We start from the raw sequence: 22333 nt of genomic DNA, 5'->3' as shown, positions 1-22333 counted from the left end.
GAAAAGGTTTGAAATACTGAGAGAAATATCAAAATGTGACAGAGAGGCACAAAGTGAACAAATGCTGCTGGAAAAATTGTGCTGATAGACTTGCTCGATGCAGGGTTGCCACAGACCTTCTATTTCTAAAAAAAATGCAATATCTGCAAAGTGCAATAAAGCAAAGCACAGTAAAATGATGTATGCCTGTACTCTGTAAGTACTTCTTGAAAAAATATGTAACTAAATATTCCACCTTGGTGATGTACTACAATATGTTTAACCTATCCACTAATATTGAATATTTATATAGCTTCCATTTTCCTCTGTTAAATGTATTCTATGATGACTAATGAAAGAAATCAAAGACGATACAAACAGATGGAAAGATATACCATGTTCTTGGATTGGAAGAATCAACATTGTGAAAATGACTATACTACCCAAAGCAATCTATAGATTCAGTGCAATCCCTATCAAATTACCAATGGCATTTTTCACAGAACTAGAACAAAAAAATTTACAAATTGTATGGAAACACGGAAGACCCAGAATAGCCAAAGCAATCTTGAGAAAGAAAAATGGAGCTGGAGGAATCAGGCTCTCTGACTTCGTACTATACTACAAAGCAACAGTAATCAAGACAGTACGGTACTGGAACAAAAACAGAAAGATAGATCAATGGAACAGGATAGAAAGCCCAGAGATAAACCCACACACATATGGTCACCTTATGTTTGACAAAGGAGGCAAGAATATACAGTGCAGAAAAGACAGCCTCTTCAATAAGTGGTGCTGGGAAAACTGGACAGCTACATGTAAAAGAATGAAATTAGAACACTCCCTAACACCATACACAAAAATAAACTCAAAATGGATTAAAGACATAAATGTAAGGCCAGGCACTATAAAACTCTTAAGGAAAACATAGGCAGAACACTCTGTGACATAAATCACAGCAAGATCCTTTTTCATCTACCTCCTAGAGGAATGGAAATAAAAACAAAAATAAACAAATGGGACCTAATGAAACTTAAAAGCTTTTGCACAGAAAAGGAAACCATAAACAAGAGGAAAAGACAACCCTCAGAATGGGTGAAAATATTTGCAAACAAAGCAACTGACAAAGGATTAATCTCCAAAATATACAAGCAGCTCATGCAGCTCAATATTAAAAATACAAACAACCCAATCCCAAAATGAGCAGAAGACCGAAATAGACATTTCTCCAAAGAAGACATACAGATTGCCAAACACATGAAAAGATGCTCAACATCACTAATCATTAGAGAAATGCAAATCAAAACCACAATGAGGTATCACCTCACACCGGTCAGAATGGCCATCATCAAAAATTCTACAAACAATAAATGCTGGAGAAGGTGTGGAAAAAAGGGAACCCTCCTGCACTGTTGGTGGGAATGTAAATTGATACAGTCACTATAGAGAACAGTATGGAGGTTCCTTAAAACCTAAAAACAGAACTACCATATGACCCAGCAATCCCACTACTGGGCATATACCCTGAGAAAACCATAATTCAAAAAGAGACACGTACCACAATGTTCACTGTAGCACTATTTACAATAGCCAGGACATGGAAGAAACCTAAACCAACAGATGAATGGATAAGAAGATGTGGCAAATATATATAATGGAATATTACTCAGCCATAAAAAGAAATGAAATTGAGTTATTTGTAATGAGGTGGATGGACCTAGAGTCTGTCATACAGAGTGAAGTAAGTCAGAAAGAAAAAAACAAATACCGTATGCTAATGCACATATATGGAATCTAAAAATAACGGTACTGATTAACCTAGTGGCAGTGCAGGAATAAAGATGCAGATGTAGAGAACGGACTTGAGGACACGGTGGGGAAGGGGAAGCTGGTATGAAGTGAGACAGTAGCACTGATATATATATATACTACCAGATGTAAAATGTATGGCTAGTGGGAAGCTGCTGCATAGCACAGGGAGATCAGCTCGATGCTTTGTGATGACTTAGAGAAGTGGGATAGGGAGGGTGGGAGGGATGCTCAAGAGGGAGGGAATATAGCAATACATATATACATATAGCTGATTCACTTTGTTGTACAGCAGAAACTAACACAACATTGTAAAGCAATTATACTCCAATAAAGACATTAAAAAATATATTCTGTGACAAAACATAGAAAACAAACTTATGTATACCAAAGGGGAAAGAGGGGGGATAAATTAGGAGTATAAACACACCATTATATATAAAATAGGTAAGCAACAGGATTTACTGTGTAACACAGGAGAAAATATTCAATATCTTGTAAAAACTTATAATGAAAAATTATCTGAAAAAATTATATATATAACTGAATCACTTTGATGTACATCTGAAACTAATAGAATATTATAAACCAACTATACTTCACTAAAAAAATTCTGTGATGAGTATATATATATATATATATATATATATTTTTTTTTTTTTTTTTTTTTTTTTTTTTTGCGGTACGTGGGCCTCTCACTGTTGTGGCCGCTTCCGTTGCGGAGCACAGGCTCCGGACACGCAGGCTCAGCAGCCATGGCTCAGGGGCCCAGCTGCTCCGCGGCATGTGAGATCTTCCCGGACCGGGGCACAAACCCGTGTCTCCGCATCAGCAGGCGGACTCTCAACCACTGCGCCACCAGGGAAGCCCTGTAATGAGTATATTTATAGATAAACTTCTGTATGTTTTCCAGATTATTTTATTTAAATATTCAATATTCAAAGAAGGAAATTATTATGGCAATGTTTCTATTTCTATGTAGTTTTTATTGATGTAATTTTCTCATACTTTCATAATTATTTATAGTTCTTTTTTTGTGACAAAGTTAAATTTTTTCACTGGCAACCTACTCTGTGCCAGGCACTTTGCAATATAAGAGTGAACAACACAGATGCCTTTGTGGAATTTATGGTACAAAGACAAAAAGCAAAATCCTCCAGTTAAGTATTTTTGTTCATTAGTACTTTGCTGCCATATATTTAGAACTTGTGGGAGCTCTTGATATTTTAAAGTTATAAACTGATTTGGGGGCCATTTTTACTTCCAAATATTTCCCAGGTTTTGTTCCAAAATAATGCTCATTCACTTTCTTACAGACTAATTCTGCTTTGAGACTCAGGCTATCTTCCTTCTACTCTTCAATGCTATCTTAAGTTCTTTTCAATTCCCTCATAAACAAATGCATGCAAGTCATTACATTAGTATTAGAGGGACTTCGGTGTCCATGTGGAAAGCTAATTCTTCATCCTGTGCTCTTGATTCCATTTCCTCCTAATCTGAGTTGTCTTTCCCTTCACTCTACTGTAGTTATGCACTCCCATAACCACCTCCTTTCTCCTTTTCCAAATTCACTAATTCTAACATCCCACTGTCCAGCCATAAGTACTTAAGCCCAAATATGTCTTAACTATGCCTGTTTTTTAAGCCTCACAAAAACTGCTAACTTATTAACACTACAATTTTCTTTCCAAACCACCAACCCACTCTCTGATTCTTAAGTTTAGATTCCATGCTCTTCATTATAATAAATCTCTTCTAAGTATTCTCAAATCCTTTAAATCTTTTTCTCCATTCTTTCTGGCCCAGCCCAAAGTTATTATACACCAAATCAATAACTAGATTTGGGTAGCCACCCAGAGAACAGAATGGTGCCATTAAATGATTACCAACCTAGGCTACCAACAGAGCCCAGTTTACACATTTTGCTCAAGTCAGCTCATTCCCCCACTCCACCTAATTAATGCTTCATGTGTACACCCTATTCAAACCTCCAATCTTGATTCAAGAACCCACCTCTCTACCTTTGGCAGAAAAGGTAGCCTACTAAATCAGAACTGATCAGTGAGAAACCCACACAAATTCAAGACTCTAAATCTTAAAACACAACTACATCTGCTCCTACCCTCTCTTCATTCCTTCTTGCTGAGGAACTGTCTCTCCTGTCAAGTAATAATCCCTCCATTTGTTCTCTGGACACCAATAAGAAAGGTTAGCCTGAGCATTCATAGTCATGAACCTGCAAAGCATTATTTGGGCTAAAACTTGCAGTGATTGTATAGTCTGGGGAGGAAAATGTTGATAAATTAACCAATAGCTGTCCTGGTAAGGAAGGTCCAATGAGATGTCAAATGAGCATATGAAAAAATACCCAATATCATCATACTTCGTTAAGGAAATGCAAATTAAAACAACAATGAGTTACCACTACACACCTGGCAGAATGGCTAAAATCCAATACACTAACAATACCAAATGCTGGTAAGAATGTGGATCAATAGGACTCTTATTCATTGCTGGTAGAAATGGAAAATGGTAAAGACACTTTAGAAAACTGTTCTGCAGTTTCCTACAAAGCTAAACATACTCTTACCACATGATCCAGCAATCACACTTCTTAGTATTTACCCAAAGAAGCTGAAAATTTATGTCTACACTAAAACCTGCACACAGACATTTACAGAATCTTTATGCATAATTGCTAAATTTTGGAAGCAGCCAAAATGCCTTTGAACAGGTGAATGGATGAACAAACTCAGGTACATCCGAACAATGGAATATTATTCAGCAATATAAAGAAGTGAGATAAGACAAAAAGCCATGGAGGAATTTTAAAAGCATTATACTCAGCAAAATAAGGTGCTCTGTAAAGGTTACATGCTGTATGATACCAACCTTATGACATTCTGGAAAAAGGCAAATCTATGGAGACAGTAAAAAAAAAATCCATGGCTTTCAGGAATTTTGAGGGAGCAGGAGAGGGATAAATAGGGGCAAACAGGGATTTTTAGGGCATTGAAAATATTCTGAATAGTACTATAATGGTGGATACATGTCATTATACATTTTTCAAAACCCATAAACTATACAACACAAAGAGTGTACCCTAATATAAGCTACAGTCTTTCATTAATAATAATGTATCAGTATTGGTTCATTAACTGTAACAAATGTGCCACACTAATGCAAGATGCTAATAATAGGGGAAACTCTCTGATCAAAGGAGGGGGAAGGGGGTAGGGTGTATATGGGAACTCTCTCTACTTTCTACTCGATTTTTCTATAAACCTAAAACTACTCTTAAAAAATAATATCTTAATTTTTTAATGCAATCCTTGAAATTAAGAACATTAAAACAATGGATTGGTTAAACAGCTTATTAGATAGAGCTAAGGAGATCATTAGAAACTTAAAGATAGATTAGAAAAATGTGTCCCAATGTGACACAAAGAAATAAAGAGTTACAAAATAATAAAGAGAGGTTAAATTACTTGTAGAATAAAGATGGACAACAGAATATTTAAAAAGAATATCTTTCCCATATTAGGGAATTTTTCAACTATAATCTCTTCAAATATTTTCTCAATCCCTTTCTTTTTCTCTTCTTCTTCTGGGACCCCTATAATTCGAATGTTGGTGCGTTTAATGTTGTCCCAGAGGTCTCTGAGACTGTCCTCAGTTCTTTTCATTCTTTTTTCTTTATTCTGCTCTGCAGTAGTTATTGCCACTATTTTATCTTCCAGGTCACTTATCCGTTCTTCTGTCTCCGTTATTCTGCTATTGATCCCATCTAGAGAATTTTTAGTTTCATTTATTGTGTTGTTCATCATTGTTTGCTCTTTAGTTCTTCTAGGCCCTTTTTAAACGTTTCTTGTACTTTCTCCATTCTATTTCCAATATATTGGATCACCTTTACTATCATTATTCTGAATTCTTTTTCAGGTAGACTGCCTATTTCCTCTTCATTTGTTAGGTCTGGTGGGTTTTTATCTTGCTCCTTCACCTGCTGTTTCTCTGTCTTCTCATCATGCTTAACTTACTGTGTTTGGGGTCTCCTTTTCGCAGGCTGCAGGTTCATAGTTCCCATTGTTTTTGGTGTCTGTCCCCAGTGGCTAAGGTTGGTTCAGTGGGTTGTGTAGGCTTCCTGGTGGAGGGGATTAGTGCCTGTGTTCTGGTGGAGGAGGCTGGATCTTGTCTTTCTGGTGGGCAAGTCCACGTCTCGTGGTGTGTTTTGGGGTGTTTATGGCCTTATTATGATTTTAGGCAGCCTCTGTGCTAATGGATGGAGTTGTGTTCCTGTCTTGCTAGTTGTTTGGCGTAGGGTGTCCAGCACTGTAGCTTGCTGGCCGTTGAGTGGAGCTGGGTCTTGGCGTTGAGATGGAGATCTCTGGGAGATTTCCACCATTTGATATTACGTGGAGCTGGGAGGTCTCTTGTGGACCCGTGTCCTGAACTTCCCTCTCCCATCTCAGAGGCACAGCCCTGATGCCTGGCTGGAGCACCTAGAGCCTGTCATCCACACGGCTCAGAATAAAAGTGAGAAAGAAAAGGAAGGAAGAAAGAAAGAAGAAGATAAAATAAAATAAAGTAAAATAAAATAAAATAATTAAAACTAAAAATAATTATTAGGAAAAATTTTTTTTTATATTTTTATTGGAGTATAATTGCTTTACAATGATGTGTTAGTTTCTGCTTTATAACAAAGTGAATCAGTTATACATATACATATGTTCCCATATCTCTTCCCTCTTGCGTCCCCCTCCCTCGCACCCTCCCTATCCCACCTCTCTAGGTGGTCACAAAGCACCGAGCTGATCTCCCTGCGCTATGCGGCTGCTTCCCACTAGCTATCTATTCTACGTTTGGTAGTGTATATATGTCCATGCCACTTTCTCGCTTTGTCACAGCTTACCCTTCCCCCTCCCCATATCCTCAAGTCCATTCTCTAGTAGGTCTGTGTCTTTATTCCTGTCTTACCCCTAGGTTCTTCATGACATTTTTTTCTTAAATTCCATATATATGTGTCAGCATACGGTATTTGTCTTTCTCTTTCTGACTTAGCTCACTCTGTATGACAGACTCTAGGTCCATCCACCTCATTACAAATAGCTCAATTTCATTTCTTTTTATGGCTGAGTAATATTCCATTGTATATATGTGCCACATCTTCTTTACCCATTCATCTGTTGATGGACACTTAGCCTGTTTCCATCTCCAGGCTATTGTAAATAGAGCTGCAATGAACATTTTGGTACATGACTCTTTCTGAATTATGGTTTTCTCAGGGTATATGCCCAGTAGTGGGATTGCTGGGTCATATGGTAGTTCTATTTGTAGTTTTTTAAGGAACCTCCATACTGTTCTCCATAGTGGCTGTACCAATTCACATTCCCACCAGCAGTGCAAGAGTGTTCCCTTTTCTCCATACCCTCTCCAGCATTTATTGTTTCTAGATTTTTTGATGATGGCCATTCTGACCGGTGTGAGATGATATCTCATTGTAGTTTTGATTTGCATTTCTCTAATGATTAATGATGTTGAGCATTCTTTCATGTGTTTGTTGGCAATCTGTATATCTTCTTTGGAGAAATGTCTATTTAGGTCTGCCCATTTTTGGATTGGGTTGTTTGTTTTTTTGTTTAAAGAAAAGGACAAACAGAACCCTAGGACAAATGGTGAAAGCAAAGCTATACAGACAAAATCACACACAGAAGCATACACATACACACTCACAAAAAGAGAAAAAGGGGAAAAAATAATATATCTTTGCTCCCAAAGTCCACCTCCTCAATTTGGGATGATTCGTTGTCTATTCAGGTATTCCACAGATTCAGGGCACATCAAGTTGATGGTGGAGATTTAATCCGCTGCTCCTGAGGCTGCTGGGAGAAATTTCCCTTTCTCTTCTTTGTTCGCACAGCTCCTGGGGTTCAGTTTGGATTTGGCCCCGCCTGGGTGTAGGTCGCCTGAGGGCTTCTGTTCCCGCTTAGACAGGGCGGGGTTAAAGGAGCAGCTGATTCGGGGGCTCTGACTCACTCAGGCCGGGGGGTGGGGGGTGAGGGAGGGAGTACAGAGTGCGGGGCGAGCCTGCTGGCGGCAGAGGCTGGCGTGACGTTGCACCAGCCTGAGGCGCGCCGTGCGTTCATCCCAGGGAAGTTGTCCCTGGATCCCGGGACCCTGGCAGTGGCGGTCTCCACAGGCTCCCGGAAGGGGCGTGTGGATAGTGACCTGTGCTTGCACACAGGCTTCTTGGTGGTGGCGGCAGCAGCAGCCTTAGCGTCTCATGCCCGTCTCTGGGGTCCACGCTTTTAGCCGCGGCTCGCGCCCGTCTCTGGAGCTCCTTTAAGCAGCGCTCTTAAGCCCCTCTCCTCCCGCACCAGGAAACAAAGAGGGAAGAAAAAGTCTCTTGCCTGTTCGGCAGCTCCAGACTTTTCCCCGGACTCCCTCCCGGCTAGCCGTGGCGCACTAGCCCCCTGCAGGCTGTGTTCATGCAGCCAACCCCAGTCCTCTCCCGGCGTTCCGACCGAAGCCCGAGCCTCAGCTCCCAGCCCGCCGGGGCGGGTGAGCAGACAAGCCTCTCGGGCTGGTGAGTGCCGGTGGGCACCGATCCTCTGTGCGGGAATCTCTCCGCTTTGCCCTCCGCACCCCTGTTGCTGCACTCTCCTCCGCGGCTCCGAAGCTTCCCCCCTCCGCCACCCGCAGTCTCCGCCCGCGAAGGGCCTTCCTAGTGTGTGGATACCTTTCCTCCTTCACGGCTCCCTCCCACTGGTGCAGGTCCCGTCCCTATTCTTTTGCCTCTGTTTTTTCTTTTTTCTTTTGCCCTACCCAGGTACGTGGGGAGTTTCTTGCCTTTTGGGAGGTCTGAGGTCTTCTGCCAGCGTTCAGTAGGTGTTCTGTAGGAGTTGTTCCACGTGTAGATGTATTTCTGATGTATTTGTGGGGAGGAAGGTGATCTCCGCGTCTTACTCTTCCGCCATCTTGACGCTCCTCCCCAAACTGATAGAACTATAAGGAAAAACAGACAAATCTACATTTATAATTGGGGATTTAATAGCCCATTCTCACTAATTGATACAACTACTAGACAGTAAATAGACAGTAAATCTGCAAAGATAGAGAAGGCCTGAATAACACCACCAACAAATTCTAATGGACATGTATACATCAGTCCATCCATCAACAGCAGAATATATTTTTTCAAGATTTTGGAGATCATACAACAAAATAAACCACATCCTGGGTCACAAAACAAACATCAAAAATACTAAACAGGGCTTCCCTGGTGGCGCAGTGGTTGAGAGTCTGCCTGCCGATGCAGGGGACGCGGGTCGTGCCCCGGTCTGGGAAGATCCCACATGCGGCGGAACGGCTGGGCCCGCGAGCCATGGCCGCTGAGCCTGCGCGTCCGGAGCCTGTGCTCCGCAACGGAAGAGGCCACAACAGTGAGAGGCCCAGGTACCGGAAAAAAAAAAAAAAATTAAACATGCACAGCAAATAAAACGATTAATGAAATGAAAAGACAACCTACAGAATGGGAGAAAATATCTGCAAACCGTACAGCCAACAGAAGCTTACTTTACGAAGTATACAAACAGCTCATACAACTCAATAACAAAAAAACAAACAACCCATCAAAAGATGGGCAGAAGAGCTAAATAGACATTTCTCCAAAGAAGAGATATAGATGGCCAATAAGCACATAAGAAGATGCTGAACATCACTAATTAGAGAAATACAAATCAAAACTACAATGAGGTATCACTTCATACCAGTCAGAATGGCCATCTTTAAAATGTTTAAAAATAAATGCTGGAGAGGGTGGGCAGGAAAGGGAACCCTCCTACACTGTGGGTGGGAATATAAATTGGTGCAGCAACTATGGAAAACTGTATGGAGGTTCCTCAAAAAACTAAAAATAGAGTTGCCACATGATCTAGCAATTCCATTCCTGGGCCTATATTTGGAGGAAACTCTAATTTGAAAAGATACATGCACCCCCAATGTTCATTGTAGCTCTATTTACAATAGCCAGACATGGAAGCAACCTAAATGTCCATTGACAGAAGAATGGATTAGGAGGATGTGGTACTTATATGCAATGGAATATTACTCAACCATAAAAAGAACAAAATAATGACATTTGCAGCAACATGGATGGACCCAGAGATTATCATACTAAGTGAAGTAAGTCACAAAGAGAGACAAATAGCATATGATACCACTTATATGTGGAATCTAAAATATAACAAAAATTAACTCATTTACAAAACAGAAACAGTCTCACAGCCATAGAAAACAAGCTTATGGTTACCAAAGGGGAAAGGGGGTTTAGGAGGGATAAATTAGGAGTTTAGGATTAGCAGAGACAAACTACTATATAGAAAATAGATAAACAACAGGGGACTACTGTATAGCACAGGGAACTACATTCAATATCTTCTAATACTTTTAATGAGAAAGAAAAGGAAAAGATTATATGTGTGTGTGTGTGTGTGTGTGTGTGTGTGTGTGTGTATATATATATATACACACACATATATATATCTGAATCACTATGCTGTACACCAGAAACTAACACAATATTGTAATTCCACTATACATCAGTTTTTTTTAATAATAATTTAAAAATAAAATAGATAGGGCTTCCCTGGTGGCGCAGTGGTTGAGAGTCCGCCTGCCGATGCAGGGGAGGCGGGTTCGTGCCCCGTTCCGGGAGGATCCCGCGTGCCGCGGAGCGGCTGGGCTCGTGGGCCGTGGCCGCTGAGCCTGCGCGTCCGGGGCCTGTGCTCCGCAATGGGGGAGGCCGCAGCGGTGAGAGGCCCGTGTACCGCAAAAAATAAATAAATAAATAAAATAAAATAAAATAGATAAACAACAAAGTCCTACTTTATACCACAGGGAAATATATTCAATATCCTATAATAAACCATAATGGAAATTAATATAAAAAAGAATATATATACATATACACTTATAACTGAGTATTTTGCTATGCACTGGAAACTTGCACATTGTAAATCAATGTATGCTTCCAAAGAAGACATACAGAAGCAGAAGCTTCTGCTAGAACCAACCAGATTTGTGTCTCTGGTCACTATCATTCCACACATATTAACAGCCTCCAAGTGTCCTGTAACCTCTGGCCTGTCTGGGACATAACACCTGCCCAGCACTTACCTTCGTCCTTGAACCAACCCCATCTGCAGGTGTATAATTCATTTATCAGCCTTCGACTGAGTCTTCAGGAACAGCCGTTCAATTGGAGAGGAAATTTACCTTGTTGCAGGATTTGGGCTGTTTATCCTCTGTCACGAGAGCCCTTGAGGGAAAGCACTTACACCAGGGCTCCAGGGACAGAACTGTCTCCAAGAGCCTCACCTTCTTCCTAAATGGGCTGGGTCTCTAAGACCACTTCACATCTTCCTCACTTCCTCCAGCTCCTTTTCTCTCTTTTTCATCTCCAGATAATCTGACACATAAATCATCTACCATGTAAACCAGCCTTGCTTCAGGCCTATTGTAATACAACAGGAATATAAATACCTACAATTAATATGGACTCATGGTTTTTAAAGTTTTATTCTTCATGAAAACAATTAATGAAATTCACATGAGTTTCAAATTCCAGAGTCATGAATACTGATGTTTACCTCTGTTGTCTAAGGGTATAGAATTGTACAAGCTTAGCAGTTAGTAGGAGACGTGTGAGTCTGGATGCCTTAGACATGTCTCTATTTCATTTGCCTAACTAACTCCTTTAACTGCATTCAAGATTGTTCACTTTATCTTAATTTTCAGTTTGATCTGCAGAGGCCTACACATAGCTTTCTTTGTTTTTAAAGTCCTTGAAGTTCTCAGAGATTTTCGACTCTGTAAATTTATTGTTTTTACCACATTTGGATATACTCAGCAATTATTTCTTACAAAACATTTTTCTGTCCCCTTCTCTCATTTCATTTCGACATCCCAACAACAACACATATGTTAGACCTTTTGACGTTGTTGCATCAGTATTTGAAAGTCTCTTGATTTTTCTGTATTTTCTGTCTCTTCTCCAGTTGGATAATTCTATTGAAAGATCTGATTGTCTATTTCCACAAGTAGGGTTACCTTGGTCAAGGGGTAAATGCATTTGTAGTTTTGTCCTATGTGGATAGATTCCCTTTGAGAGGCTACACTATCTTTCATTACTAACAGCAATGTATGAAAGTAACTTTTTCCTCACAGACTTGCCTGTAGACTATATTGTCAAGTCATTGAACATTTGTCAATCTGATAGTTTGTCGAGTGGGACTATCTGCACAAATGGATGGCAATAATTCTTCCCTCTGCTGTCCACACAAGACAACTCCTCCATCATGAGCTACAGTCTATTATCCACTCCCTTGCATCTGTGATGGCCTCATGACTTGCTTTGGCCAATGGAGTGAGATGGAAGTATTATATCCTCTGCCCAGTGGATTTACAGTGAAGTGAAAGTAGGAACAACAGTCAGAAGGTGAATATATAATCAAGAAGCAACACCAGGGTAGATTGGACTTGGGAAGTGAGGGAACTGAAATAAAATAATTACAAATGAAGCTACTGACACACTTATATTGTGAGGTTATTGCTTCTTGGATTATAAAGTATTTCTGTCATTTTTGGACTTTTTAAAATTGTTATTGTAAACACACAAATACAGAAAACAAAACAAAACAAATGAATGGCCTAACAAATTCTTATAAGGCAAACATCACCCAGGTTAAGAAATAAAACTTGATCAGACACACCTGCAGCTGTGTCCATGTGCCCAGTCACAGTCACAAAGCCATCCTTGGCATACCTAACCTTTCTAGTTACACGTATATTCATATCTTACAGCAATTTGCATCTAAATGCTGCCATTTCATCTTCAACAACCTTCTAAATATTCCATTTGCCTCTGTGTCTTTACTGGAACCATGTCTGTCTACTCAAGAAACTGCTGTATTTCCAGCAGCACATCTGAATCTTTGTTTCCCATTCCTCATGGTTAGAACGATATTACTGTTAGCTACAATTACAATTTACAAGCATAACTTCCCCTCCATTTAGCAAAACTACCAACACCAGTGGTGTTCAGACCACATGGCAACTGTTCTCTCACCATATTTAACTAACACCTGATCTAGCCCCATCCTCCCCACCCAATGATTTTTTTTAATGTAGCACCCGGAGGACCACAGAGAATTTAGCAGCTTTCTGGTCCAAATTCTGACTCAATTTTGGTGGATCTGAAGCTGGAAAGAACTTGCCACAATGAAGAGCATCCTAAGATACTGGTAAAAGTACTGTCCAATGATGAAGATCAGGATACGGCATCCTGGGACTGCACTCACCACGAGTAAGACCCGAAGATAGCCAGCAGTTCACAATCCTGGCGAAACACTGTGGGTAACATCTACAGCTCCACGTAAATGATCTCTGGGTTCCAATCACCCCTTCTAATCTGTCTCCGACTCTCCGCACAAGGAAGCCCCCGGTGCTGCACGGGTTCAGGAGGAAACATGGGCCCAGGCAGCCTCCCAGGTGACCTTTAACTCACCTTCTGCTCTCATTCTTAGCAACTCCAGCAACCAAAAGTTTACCCACTCAATGCCCACAATGTTCAGGGTTTTGACGTCTTCCTCAACTGCATCTTTTTTTTTTAAAGATTTTTGTGATGTGGACCATTTTTTTAAAAGTCTTTACTGAATTGGTTACAATCTTGCTTCTGTTTTATTTTTTGGCTTTTTTCCTGCAAGGCACGTGGGATCTTAGCTCCCTGACCAGGGATCGAACCCCCACCCCCTACCTTGGAAGGTGAAGTCCCAACCACTGGGCTACCTGGGAAGTCCCTCAACTGTATTTTTCTAACTCTACAAGAGACACCAACTTCTACAGTTCCATCAAGAACTCTACCACTAGATCAAAATTGAAACAGTAAATTCACCAACATTAAAGTTCTAACTTTCCAATCTCTTTTATATGTTTATGGCCTATAAGGACTCTTAGACAAACAATGTTCCACCATCTATTTAATCCAGTCCCATTCCTTTTCACTTATTCACATACACTTTATATTTTGTTTTTTTAATTAAATGTATTATATTATTTTTAATTTTTATTGGACTATATAGTTGATTTACAACTATATAGTTGTTGTATTAGTTTCTACTGTACAGCAAAGTGAATCAGTTATACATATATATATCCACTCTTTTTTAGATTCTTTTCCCATATAGCTCATTACAGAGTTGAAAAGAGTTCCTTGTGCTATGTCCTTATTAGTTATCTATTTCATATACACTTTATATTTTGTAATTCATCACTGTAATCACTACATTTTAGCACCTGCAACATTTTACAGATCTGTCATATTTTCATTGACTTGCCCAAAAAGATAGGAACTCAATTAGCAACATGCTAAATTTTCCTCAAAATGGATTTTCCAGCAAAAATAATATCAACTGGACAAAACATTTCTATCTTCAGAACACCCAAAACTACCTAAAAATCTACTTCAATTTGGTGTTCCCATCACATGAAATGATAGCCTCAATGGATTATCCCCTCCTGGCACCTATCCTGACCCTCTACCAACCATCAGAGGAGAGACTGATCATAAAGGGTACTGAATCTACCAGGAAAGAAACCCTCACCGCCCTACCACCAGCACTGCCACATGAATGTACGTGCACCTGGTCACCTATGGTGAAAACCAGAAAATTGAGAGTGCTTCTAAATTCCTCCCTCTCTCTGCTCTTCAGCAAGTCCTGTAATTTCAACTCCAATATCTCTCTGGTCCCATATCTACTTCACCTCTCCAGAGCCACCACCCTACAACTGGGTCCACTCTTATCCTCAGGAATTACTGTACAAGCTAGTCCCAACAGGTCCAACCTTGCTCCAATGTGCCTACACTCCATAAAGAAAGTCGACATCTACTTTGTGACATAGCAAGTAACCTAATTCAACCAACCCAACTACCTCTCCTTTATTTTCTCCTGCATGTCACACAGGACTTGATGCCACTGCTGATTAGAACCAAGAGTGTTTTACTTCCCAATAGTAAGGATCCACTTTCAGAGGAGCACAAAACTCAAAATGATGAATGTTTTAAGCATAAAGAAAATTCTCCTTAGGAAAGAATGCTTTCTCCATGGAATTCAAATGGCTTGAACAATAAGAAGCCAAGGGGATCCGTTTGTAATATGCATCCCCTACCACAAATGAAAAGACACCTTATCTTTAAATTAGAGGTTTTATTTCATTTAATGAGCTATTTAATTAAACAGATCATACCAGGATTTTAGTAATAAATGCCACCCATTATCTACCCTGAGTTTCTAATACAGTTGGCATTAGCTATCTACCTTACGTTTGGTCGTGTATATATGTCCATGCCTCTCATTAGAGAAATGCAAATCAAAACTACAATGAGACATCATCTCACACCAGTCAGAATGGCCATCATCAAAAAATCTAGAAACAATAAATGCTGGAGAGGGTGTGGAGAAAAGGGAACACTCTTGCACTGCTGGTGGGAATGTGAATTGGTACAGCCACTATGGAGAACAGTATGGAGGTTCCTTAAAAAACTACAAATAGAACTACCATATGACCCAGCAATCCCACTACTGGGCATATACCCTGAGAAAACCATAATTCAAAAAGAGTCATGTACCAAAATGTTCATTGCAGCTCTATTTACAATAGCCCGGAGATGGAAACAACCTAAGCGTCCATCATCGGATGAATGGATAAAGAAGATGTGGCACATATATACAATGGAATATTACTCAGCCATAAAAAGAAACGAAATTGAGCTATTTGTAATGAGGTCGATAGACCTAGAGTCTGTCATACAGAGTGAAGTAAGTCAGAAAGAGAAAGACGAATACCATATCCTAATACATATATATGGAATTTAAGAAAAAAAATGTCATGAAGAACCTAGGGGTAAGACAGGAATAAAGACACAGACCTACTAGAGAACGGACTTGAGGATATGGGGAGGGGGAAGGGTGGGCTGTGACAAGGCGAGAGAGAGGCATGAATTCTTTCTTCTGAGTCAAGTACCCACACCATTGTCCCTCAAATTGGAAGGCTTTGGATGCCGACTAGCGGTCCATGTTCCATTTCCCATGAAATATATTCTCCTCCACTTCCTTCCCTGGGTTGAAAAAAAGGGTACTTGAAAAAAATTATAGAGACAGCCTTTAGTGGAAAGGGCTTTGAGGACACTTCTCACAGAAGATACCACTAGCCCAAAAGTCCAGGCACAAGTTCTTATCTGCAAAGAAGCTGAAATCAGCCAAGATCTTCAGCAGAAGCAGACTGTGTGAAGATAGTTCCCTCCTGTTTTCTCCTTCTCTGCCTGGAGCAACTCAGCCAGACTGCCTTCCATGTCTTCCACCTGCTGGAGACCTTGGCAGAGCTCACAGATGATCAGAGATCCAAGGGTGGCTAATTCCAGGGTGTCCTCTATGTCCACATTGATCACGTGCACAGGCTGCCAGGTCTCCTGATCTCTGGCACACATATCTGCCACAACCCTGTTATAGAATCTCTCCGCACAGGTGAAGATGACATCGAAGGGATCTCTGCACTCTTGAAATCTTTCTGGGTGAGGCTTGATTCTGTCACTTCTTTTCAAGATGTGTAAGACTCCATTCCCTTTGTAGTATTTTCGGTCTTTACAGGAAAGGTCCTTCTGCATCATATTACATGAAGTTGAAAAGTCATAAGCCACTGGTTCCTTGGGCGTCAGTCTTGGGAACCTCATGAGGGATCCCATTCCAAAAGACCTGACACTGAAACTTTTCTTCCCGAGGATGCTGTGGGCTTCCATGCTCCTGTTCATGTTACTCATACAGACCACAGCCACTCTGAGTGGAGAGGAGGGCATGATGGAAGCTCCTTGGGACTCCCAGCCAGACGAGTGGACTTCAGGGGCCGAGGGAACTCTGAAGCCAGAAGGATGACCGGCTGGGTCCAGCTCTCCCAACCTGTGTTAGTGTCAAAGAACAGAAACCGGGTTTACATGGAGTCACCTCCCCACAGTGGGAGGAGAATTCTTGATTGATGATTGGCTTAGCTCTTGAGTGATTGGGTTTGGATAGTGGGCTCTGACCAGAGAACCCAATCCAGTCATCAGAGCCATCCCGTCGTTAAATCACCTGAACGTCTAAATCTCCACAAGGGTATGCTTACCCCGTGGGTGTGTCTTGAAATCTCCACTTAGCCCTGTTGGTGCACCTGTGGATGGGGCTACGATTGATATTAGGCAAATTACCTAGAGTCCTCCAAAACTTGTCACCAGCCCCTCCAGTGACTTGAGAACATGCCTGTGAAAAACGTGTTTGAAACTTCCAAGCTCACACTTAAGTCAATTTTACATAAAATTACAAGAGTTGTTTCATATTCCTTTCATCAGCTGATACTCTAGAAGTGTAATTGTGTCAAATCTCAGGATGATTCCTATAGTTTTGCCTATAAAGTAATAAAATGATTCACCAGTGTAAAAAGCTACTCCTGGAAAACATCCCTGCTGACAGTGTTTCAGGAGTTACAAGAACACTATACATCCTTCTATTGATTTTCTTGAATTCATGATGATTCTCCAGGGACTGGAGTGGCCTCCACCGGCTCTCCCATGTCTTCAAGTACGGCTCTGTCAGACCATTCTATACTGAAATAGTCATTTATAGTTCCACTCCTTTTGTTAGTTTGCACAGTTGACTGAGCAAAGGTCATAGAGGTAAAACTCATGAACGGGACACCAAACAGGAAGGAGAGACAGTCCTGTCACTTCAAAATGGTACAGAATGAACATCCATTTAGAAAGCCACAGATTTTATGTCCCTGCGCCTCTGTCAATTATAGTGATTGTCACATTGAAAAGAGTCCTACCTCGGTAAACGCACTCGGTCTTCTCAAAGCGTGAATCCAAGACCCAGGGCCTTAACATCAACCTGGAATGTGAGACAAAGGCAAATTTGGACCCCAGACCACCAAATCAGAAACTCTGGGAGTCGAGCCTGGAGATCTGGGATGTACGAAGCCCTTCAGGTGATTGTGATGTGCACCAAAGCATGAGAGAAGCTGTCTCAAAGCAGAGGGTCCTGAGCCTTGGCTGGACCTTAGAAGTCCCTGGGAATTCGTTCCAAGCAGAGCTTCAAGAGCACAAGGGAAGCAGGATGTTTGTAAGAGAAAAGTCATGGTAGGAAAAACCAGGCATAAATGAAAATGTACTCAGAATTTACATATAGCATGAATTTTTTTTTATTAGCATCAGTGACCCAGACCTGAAACATTCTAACACATGGCGAAGAGCAAGATCTTGGGCTCAAACTATAATCAAGACCAGAGGGGAGGACCATGTTTCAGAAGAATTGAGAAATACCTCTTTAAGCCAACCCTTGAAGACTAGTACACTAACTGGTGCCACATAATGTGAAGAAGGTGAAGGGGGGAGACTCGGGTGATCGGCCATGGTTTGCTCATCTGGAAGTGGAGTTCCTGGATGTTCACTTCCTCATGGAACTATGTGAGCACTGAATTGTCTCTTCCAAGGAAAGTACCTCGAATGCTGTCCCCAGTGTTGGAAGGGTTTTATGCCTAGTGGTAGTCCGTGTTCCATTTCCCATAAAATGCTTTTCCCCACTTCCTTCCCTGGCTGGGGTGTCTCTGAAAAAAGAAATCATACACATGTCCTTTAGCAAAAAGAGTTTTGAATACACTTCTCACAGAAAATACCAACTAGCCCAAAAGTCCAGGCACAAGTTCTTACCGAGGAAGGAGTTCAAACCAGCCAAGATCTTCAGTAGAAGCAGACCGTGTGCAGAAAGCTCCTTCCTGTTTTCCCCTCTGCTGCCAGGAGAAGCTCAGCCAGACTGCTTTCCATGTCATCTGCCTGCTGGAGACCTTGGCAGAGCTCACAGATGATCAGAGATCCAAGAGTGGCGTCCTCCAGGGTGTCGTCTATGTCCACGTTGATCACGTGAACAGGCTGACAGGTCTCCTGCTCTCGGGTGCACAGATCTGCCACCACCCTGTCATAGATGCTCTCCTGACATGTGAAGATGACATCAAAGGGATCCCTGCACTCTTGAAATCTTTCCGGGTGAGGCTTGATTCTCTCATTTCTTCCCAAGATGTGTAAGACGCCATTGCTTCTATAGCGTTCTCCATCTTTGCGGAGAAGGTCCTTGCTCATTTGCTCATATGTGGTGGAAAAATCATAAACCACGGGGAGGTTACCTGCACGTCCTGGGAGCCTCACACAGGATCCGACTCCAAAAGACTTGACATTGAACCCTTTCTTCATGAGGATGCTGTGGGCTTCCATGCTCCTGTTCATGTTACTCATACAGACCACAGCCACTCTGAGTGGAGAGGAGGGCATGATGGAAGCTCCTTGGGACTCCCAGCCAGACGAGTGGACTTCAGGGGCCGAGGGAACTCTGAAGCCAGAAGGATGACCGGCTGGGTCCAGCTCTCCCAACCTGTGTTAGTGTCAAAGAACAGAAACCGGGTTTACATGGAGTCACCTCCCCACAGTGGGAGGAGAATTCTTGATTGATGATTGGCTTAGCTCTTGAGTGATTGGGTTTGGATAGTGGGCTCTGACCAGAGAACCCAATCCAGTCATCAGAGCCATCCCGTCGTTAAATCACCTGAACGTCTAAATCTCCACAAGGGTATGCTTACCCCGTGGGTGTGTCTTGAAATCTCCACTTAGCCCTGTTGGTGCACCTGTGGATGGGGCTACGATTGATATTAGGCAAATTACCTAGAGTCCTCCAAAACTTGTCACCAGCCCCTCCAGTGACTTGAGAACATGCCTGTGAAAAACGTGTTTGAAACTTCCAAGCTCACGCTTAAGTCAATTTTACATAAAATTACAAGGGTTGTTTCATATTCCTTTCATCAGCTGATATTCTAGAAGTGTAATTGTGTCAAATCTCAGGAGGATTCCTATAATTTTGCCTATAAAGTAATAAAATGATTCACCAGTGTAAAAAGCAACTCCTGGAAAACATCCCTGCTGACAGTGTTTCAGGAGTTACAAGAACACTACACATCCTCCTATTGATTTTCTTGAATTCATGATGATTTTCCAGGGACTGAAGTGGCCTCCACCAGCTCTCCCATGTCTTCAAGTATGGCTCTGTCGGACCATTCTATACTGAAGTAGTCATTTATAGTTCCATTCCTTTTGTTAGTTTGCACAGTTGACTGAGCAAAGGACATAGAGGTTGCCTGTGGGTCCTGGGAGCCTCACACGGGATCCGGCTCCAAAAGATTTGACACTGAACCCTTTCTTCATGAGGATGCTGTGGGCTTCCACGCTCCTGTTCATGTTACTCATACAGACCATAGCCACCCAGAGCGAGGAGGAGGGCATGGTGGTCTCCACTTGGGACTCCAGCCAGATGGCTGGAGATTGAGGGGACTCTGAAGCCAGGGAGAAGACTGCCTCCATCCAGCTCTTCCAACTAGTGTACTGTCAAAGAACAGAGACCAGGCTTATATTAAGTCACCACCCACCTTGGTGCCTGGAGAACTCTTGATTGATTGATTGATTGGGTTAACTCTTGATTGGCTGGGTTTGGATAGTGGGCTCTGACCAGAGAACTCAATCCAGTCATCAGAACAATCAGGTGATTAAATGAACTGAAAATCTAATTTTTGCAAGGGTATGGTTACCCACTGGGAGCGTTTTGAAATCTCTAGTTAGCCCTGTTTGTTCACCTGTGTATGGGACTACTATTGATATTAGACAAAATACCTAGACTATTCCCAAGCTTGTCACCGACCACTCCAGTGACCTGCGAACACGCATGTGGAAAATGTGTTTGAAATTTCCATGCTTACACTTAATTCAGTTATATGTAAAATTAAAAGTGTTTTTGCGTATTTCTTTCATACAATTGATACTCTACAAATGTAACTGTGTTAAATCAGAGGAAGGCACATATAGTTTTGTCCATAAAATCATAAAATGATTCACCAGTGTAAAAAGTGACTTCTGGAAAACATCCCTGCTGATAGTGTTTCAGGAGTTACAAGAACACCACACATCCTCCTTTTGATTTTCTTAAATTCATGATAATTCTCGAAAGACTCCAGTGGCCTCCACCACCAGGTTTCTGATGTCTTTTATACTCAGTCTCATAGTGGAATCCCCAAACCAGAAGCGTCAACATCATTTGGGAATGTGTTAATGCAAATTTTGCAAATTTTGACCCCAGATCACCCAATCAGTATCTCTGGGAGTGGAGCCCATAGATCTGTCTTTTTTAGAAACACTCATATGATTGTGTATTACACCAAGGCTTAAGAGCACCTACCTCGAGGCAGAGGTTTCTGCAACTTGACTGGACCTTGGAAGTCCCTGGGAAGTTGTAAAAAGCACTGTTTCAAGAATAGGAGAGAGGGCTTCCCTGGTGGCACAGTCGTTGAGAGTCCGCCTGCCGATGCAGGGGACACAGGTTCGTGCCCCAGTCTGGGAGGATCCCACATGCCGCGGAGCGGCTGGGCCCCTGAGCCATGGCCGCTGAGCCTGCGCGTCCAGAGCCTGTGCTCCGCAACGGGAGAGACCACAGCAGTGAGAGGCCCGCTTACCGCAAAAAAAAAAAAAGAGAGACCTACTGTATAGCACAGGGAACTATTCTCATAATTTTGTAATAACCTATAAGGGAAAAGAATGTGAGGAAGAATATATATATGTATATATATGTGTGTGTATATATGTATGTGTACATATATATACACATATATACACCTGAATCACTGTGCTCTACAACTGAAACTAACACAACATCGTAAATCAACTATACTTCAATTAAATATATATATATTAATATAAATATATATATATAAAGAGGCACAAACTACTAGGTATAAAATAGATAAGCAACAAGGATATATTGTACAGCACAGGGAAATACAGACATTATCTTGTAATAACTTTAAATGGAGTATAATCTATAAAATTTTGAATTACCTTGCTGTACCCCTTTTGTATATTGATATACAATATTACTAATGTAATATTGTATATCAACTATACTTCAATTAAACAGTAAAGAATAGTGTAAAAAGATAAAATAAAATAAAATTTTTAAAGGAGAGAATTAAGGTCTCAGAGCCCAAATTATAATCATGACCCAAGAGGAGGATCACGTTTCAAAGGCATTGAGAAGCACTAAGCTAAGCCAATCCTTGAAGGCCAGTTCACAAAATAGTGCTGTATAATTTGGACAGAGGTGAAGGGAGGAGACTGGGAGGATCAGCCATAATTTGCTCATCTGGAAAATGGAGTTCCTGGATGGTAACTTCATTGCAGAGTGATGTGATCCCTGAACTGTCTCTTCCAAGGTAAGTACCTTGAGCATCGTCTCCCACATAGGAAAGGATTTTATGACTACTGGTAGTCCATGTTCCAATTTCCATAAAACGCTTTTCCCATCCATTTTCTTCCCTGGGTAGGTGTACCTGAAAAAAATCGTACAAAGATATTTTAATAGAAAGAGCATTA

General features: G+C 41.3%; 2 protein-coding genes across 2 annotated transcripts; both read right to left on the bottom strand.

Annotated features, from left to right (window-relative positions):
• Positions 1–16111: 16111 nt before the first annotated feature.
• On the bottom strand, positions 16112–16696 carry LOC309965455 (RNA polymerase II subunit A C-terminal domain phosphatase SSU72 like protein 3-like; the record flags this gene model as incomplete). The annotated part of the gene is made up of 1 exon (XM_082844985.1): positions 16112–16696. One exon carries the CDS (start codon positions 16694–16696, stop codon positions 16112–16114), a length of 585 nt encoding a protein of 194 aa, XP_082701111.1.
• A 1723-nt stretch (positions 16697–18419) lies between these two features.
• On the bottom strand, positions 18420–19195 carry LOC309964999 (RNA polymerase II subunit A C-terminal domain phosphatase SSU72 like protein 3-like; the record flags this gene model as incomplete). The annotated part of the gene is made up of 2 exons (XM_082844222.1): positions 18420–18477; positions 18581–19195. The coding sequence occupies one exon, from the start codon at positions 19193–19195 to the stop codon at positions 18611–18613; it is 585 nt and encodes a 194-aa protein (XP_082700348.1). The 3' UTR covers positions 18420–18477; positions 18581–18610.
• Positions 19196–22333: the final 3138 nt, after the last annotated feature.

Source organism: Leucopleurus acutus, assembly GCF_964270905.1.
Source record: "Leucopleurus acutus genome assembly, chromosome: 8".
Taxonomy (NCBI): Eukaryota; Metazoa; Chordata; class Mammalia; order Artiodactyla; family Delphinidae; genus Leucopleurus; species Leucopleurus acutus.
Note: the sequence above shows the minus strand (reverse complement) of the source record. Positions and strands in the feature narration are given on the sequence as shown.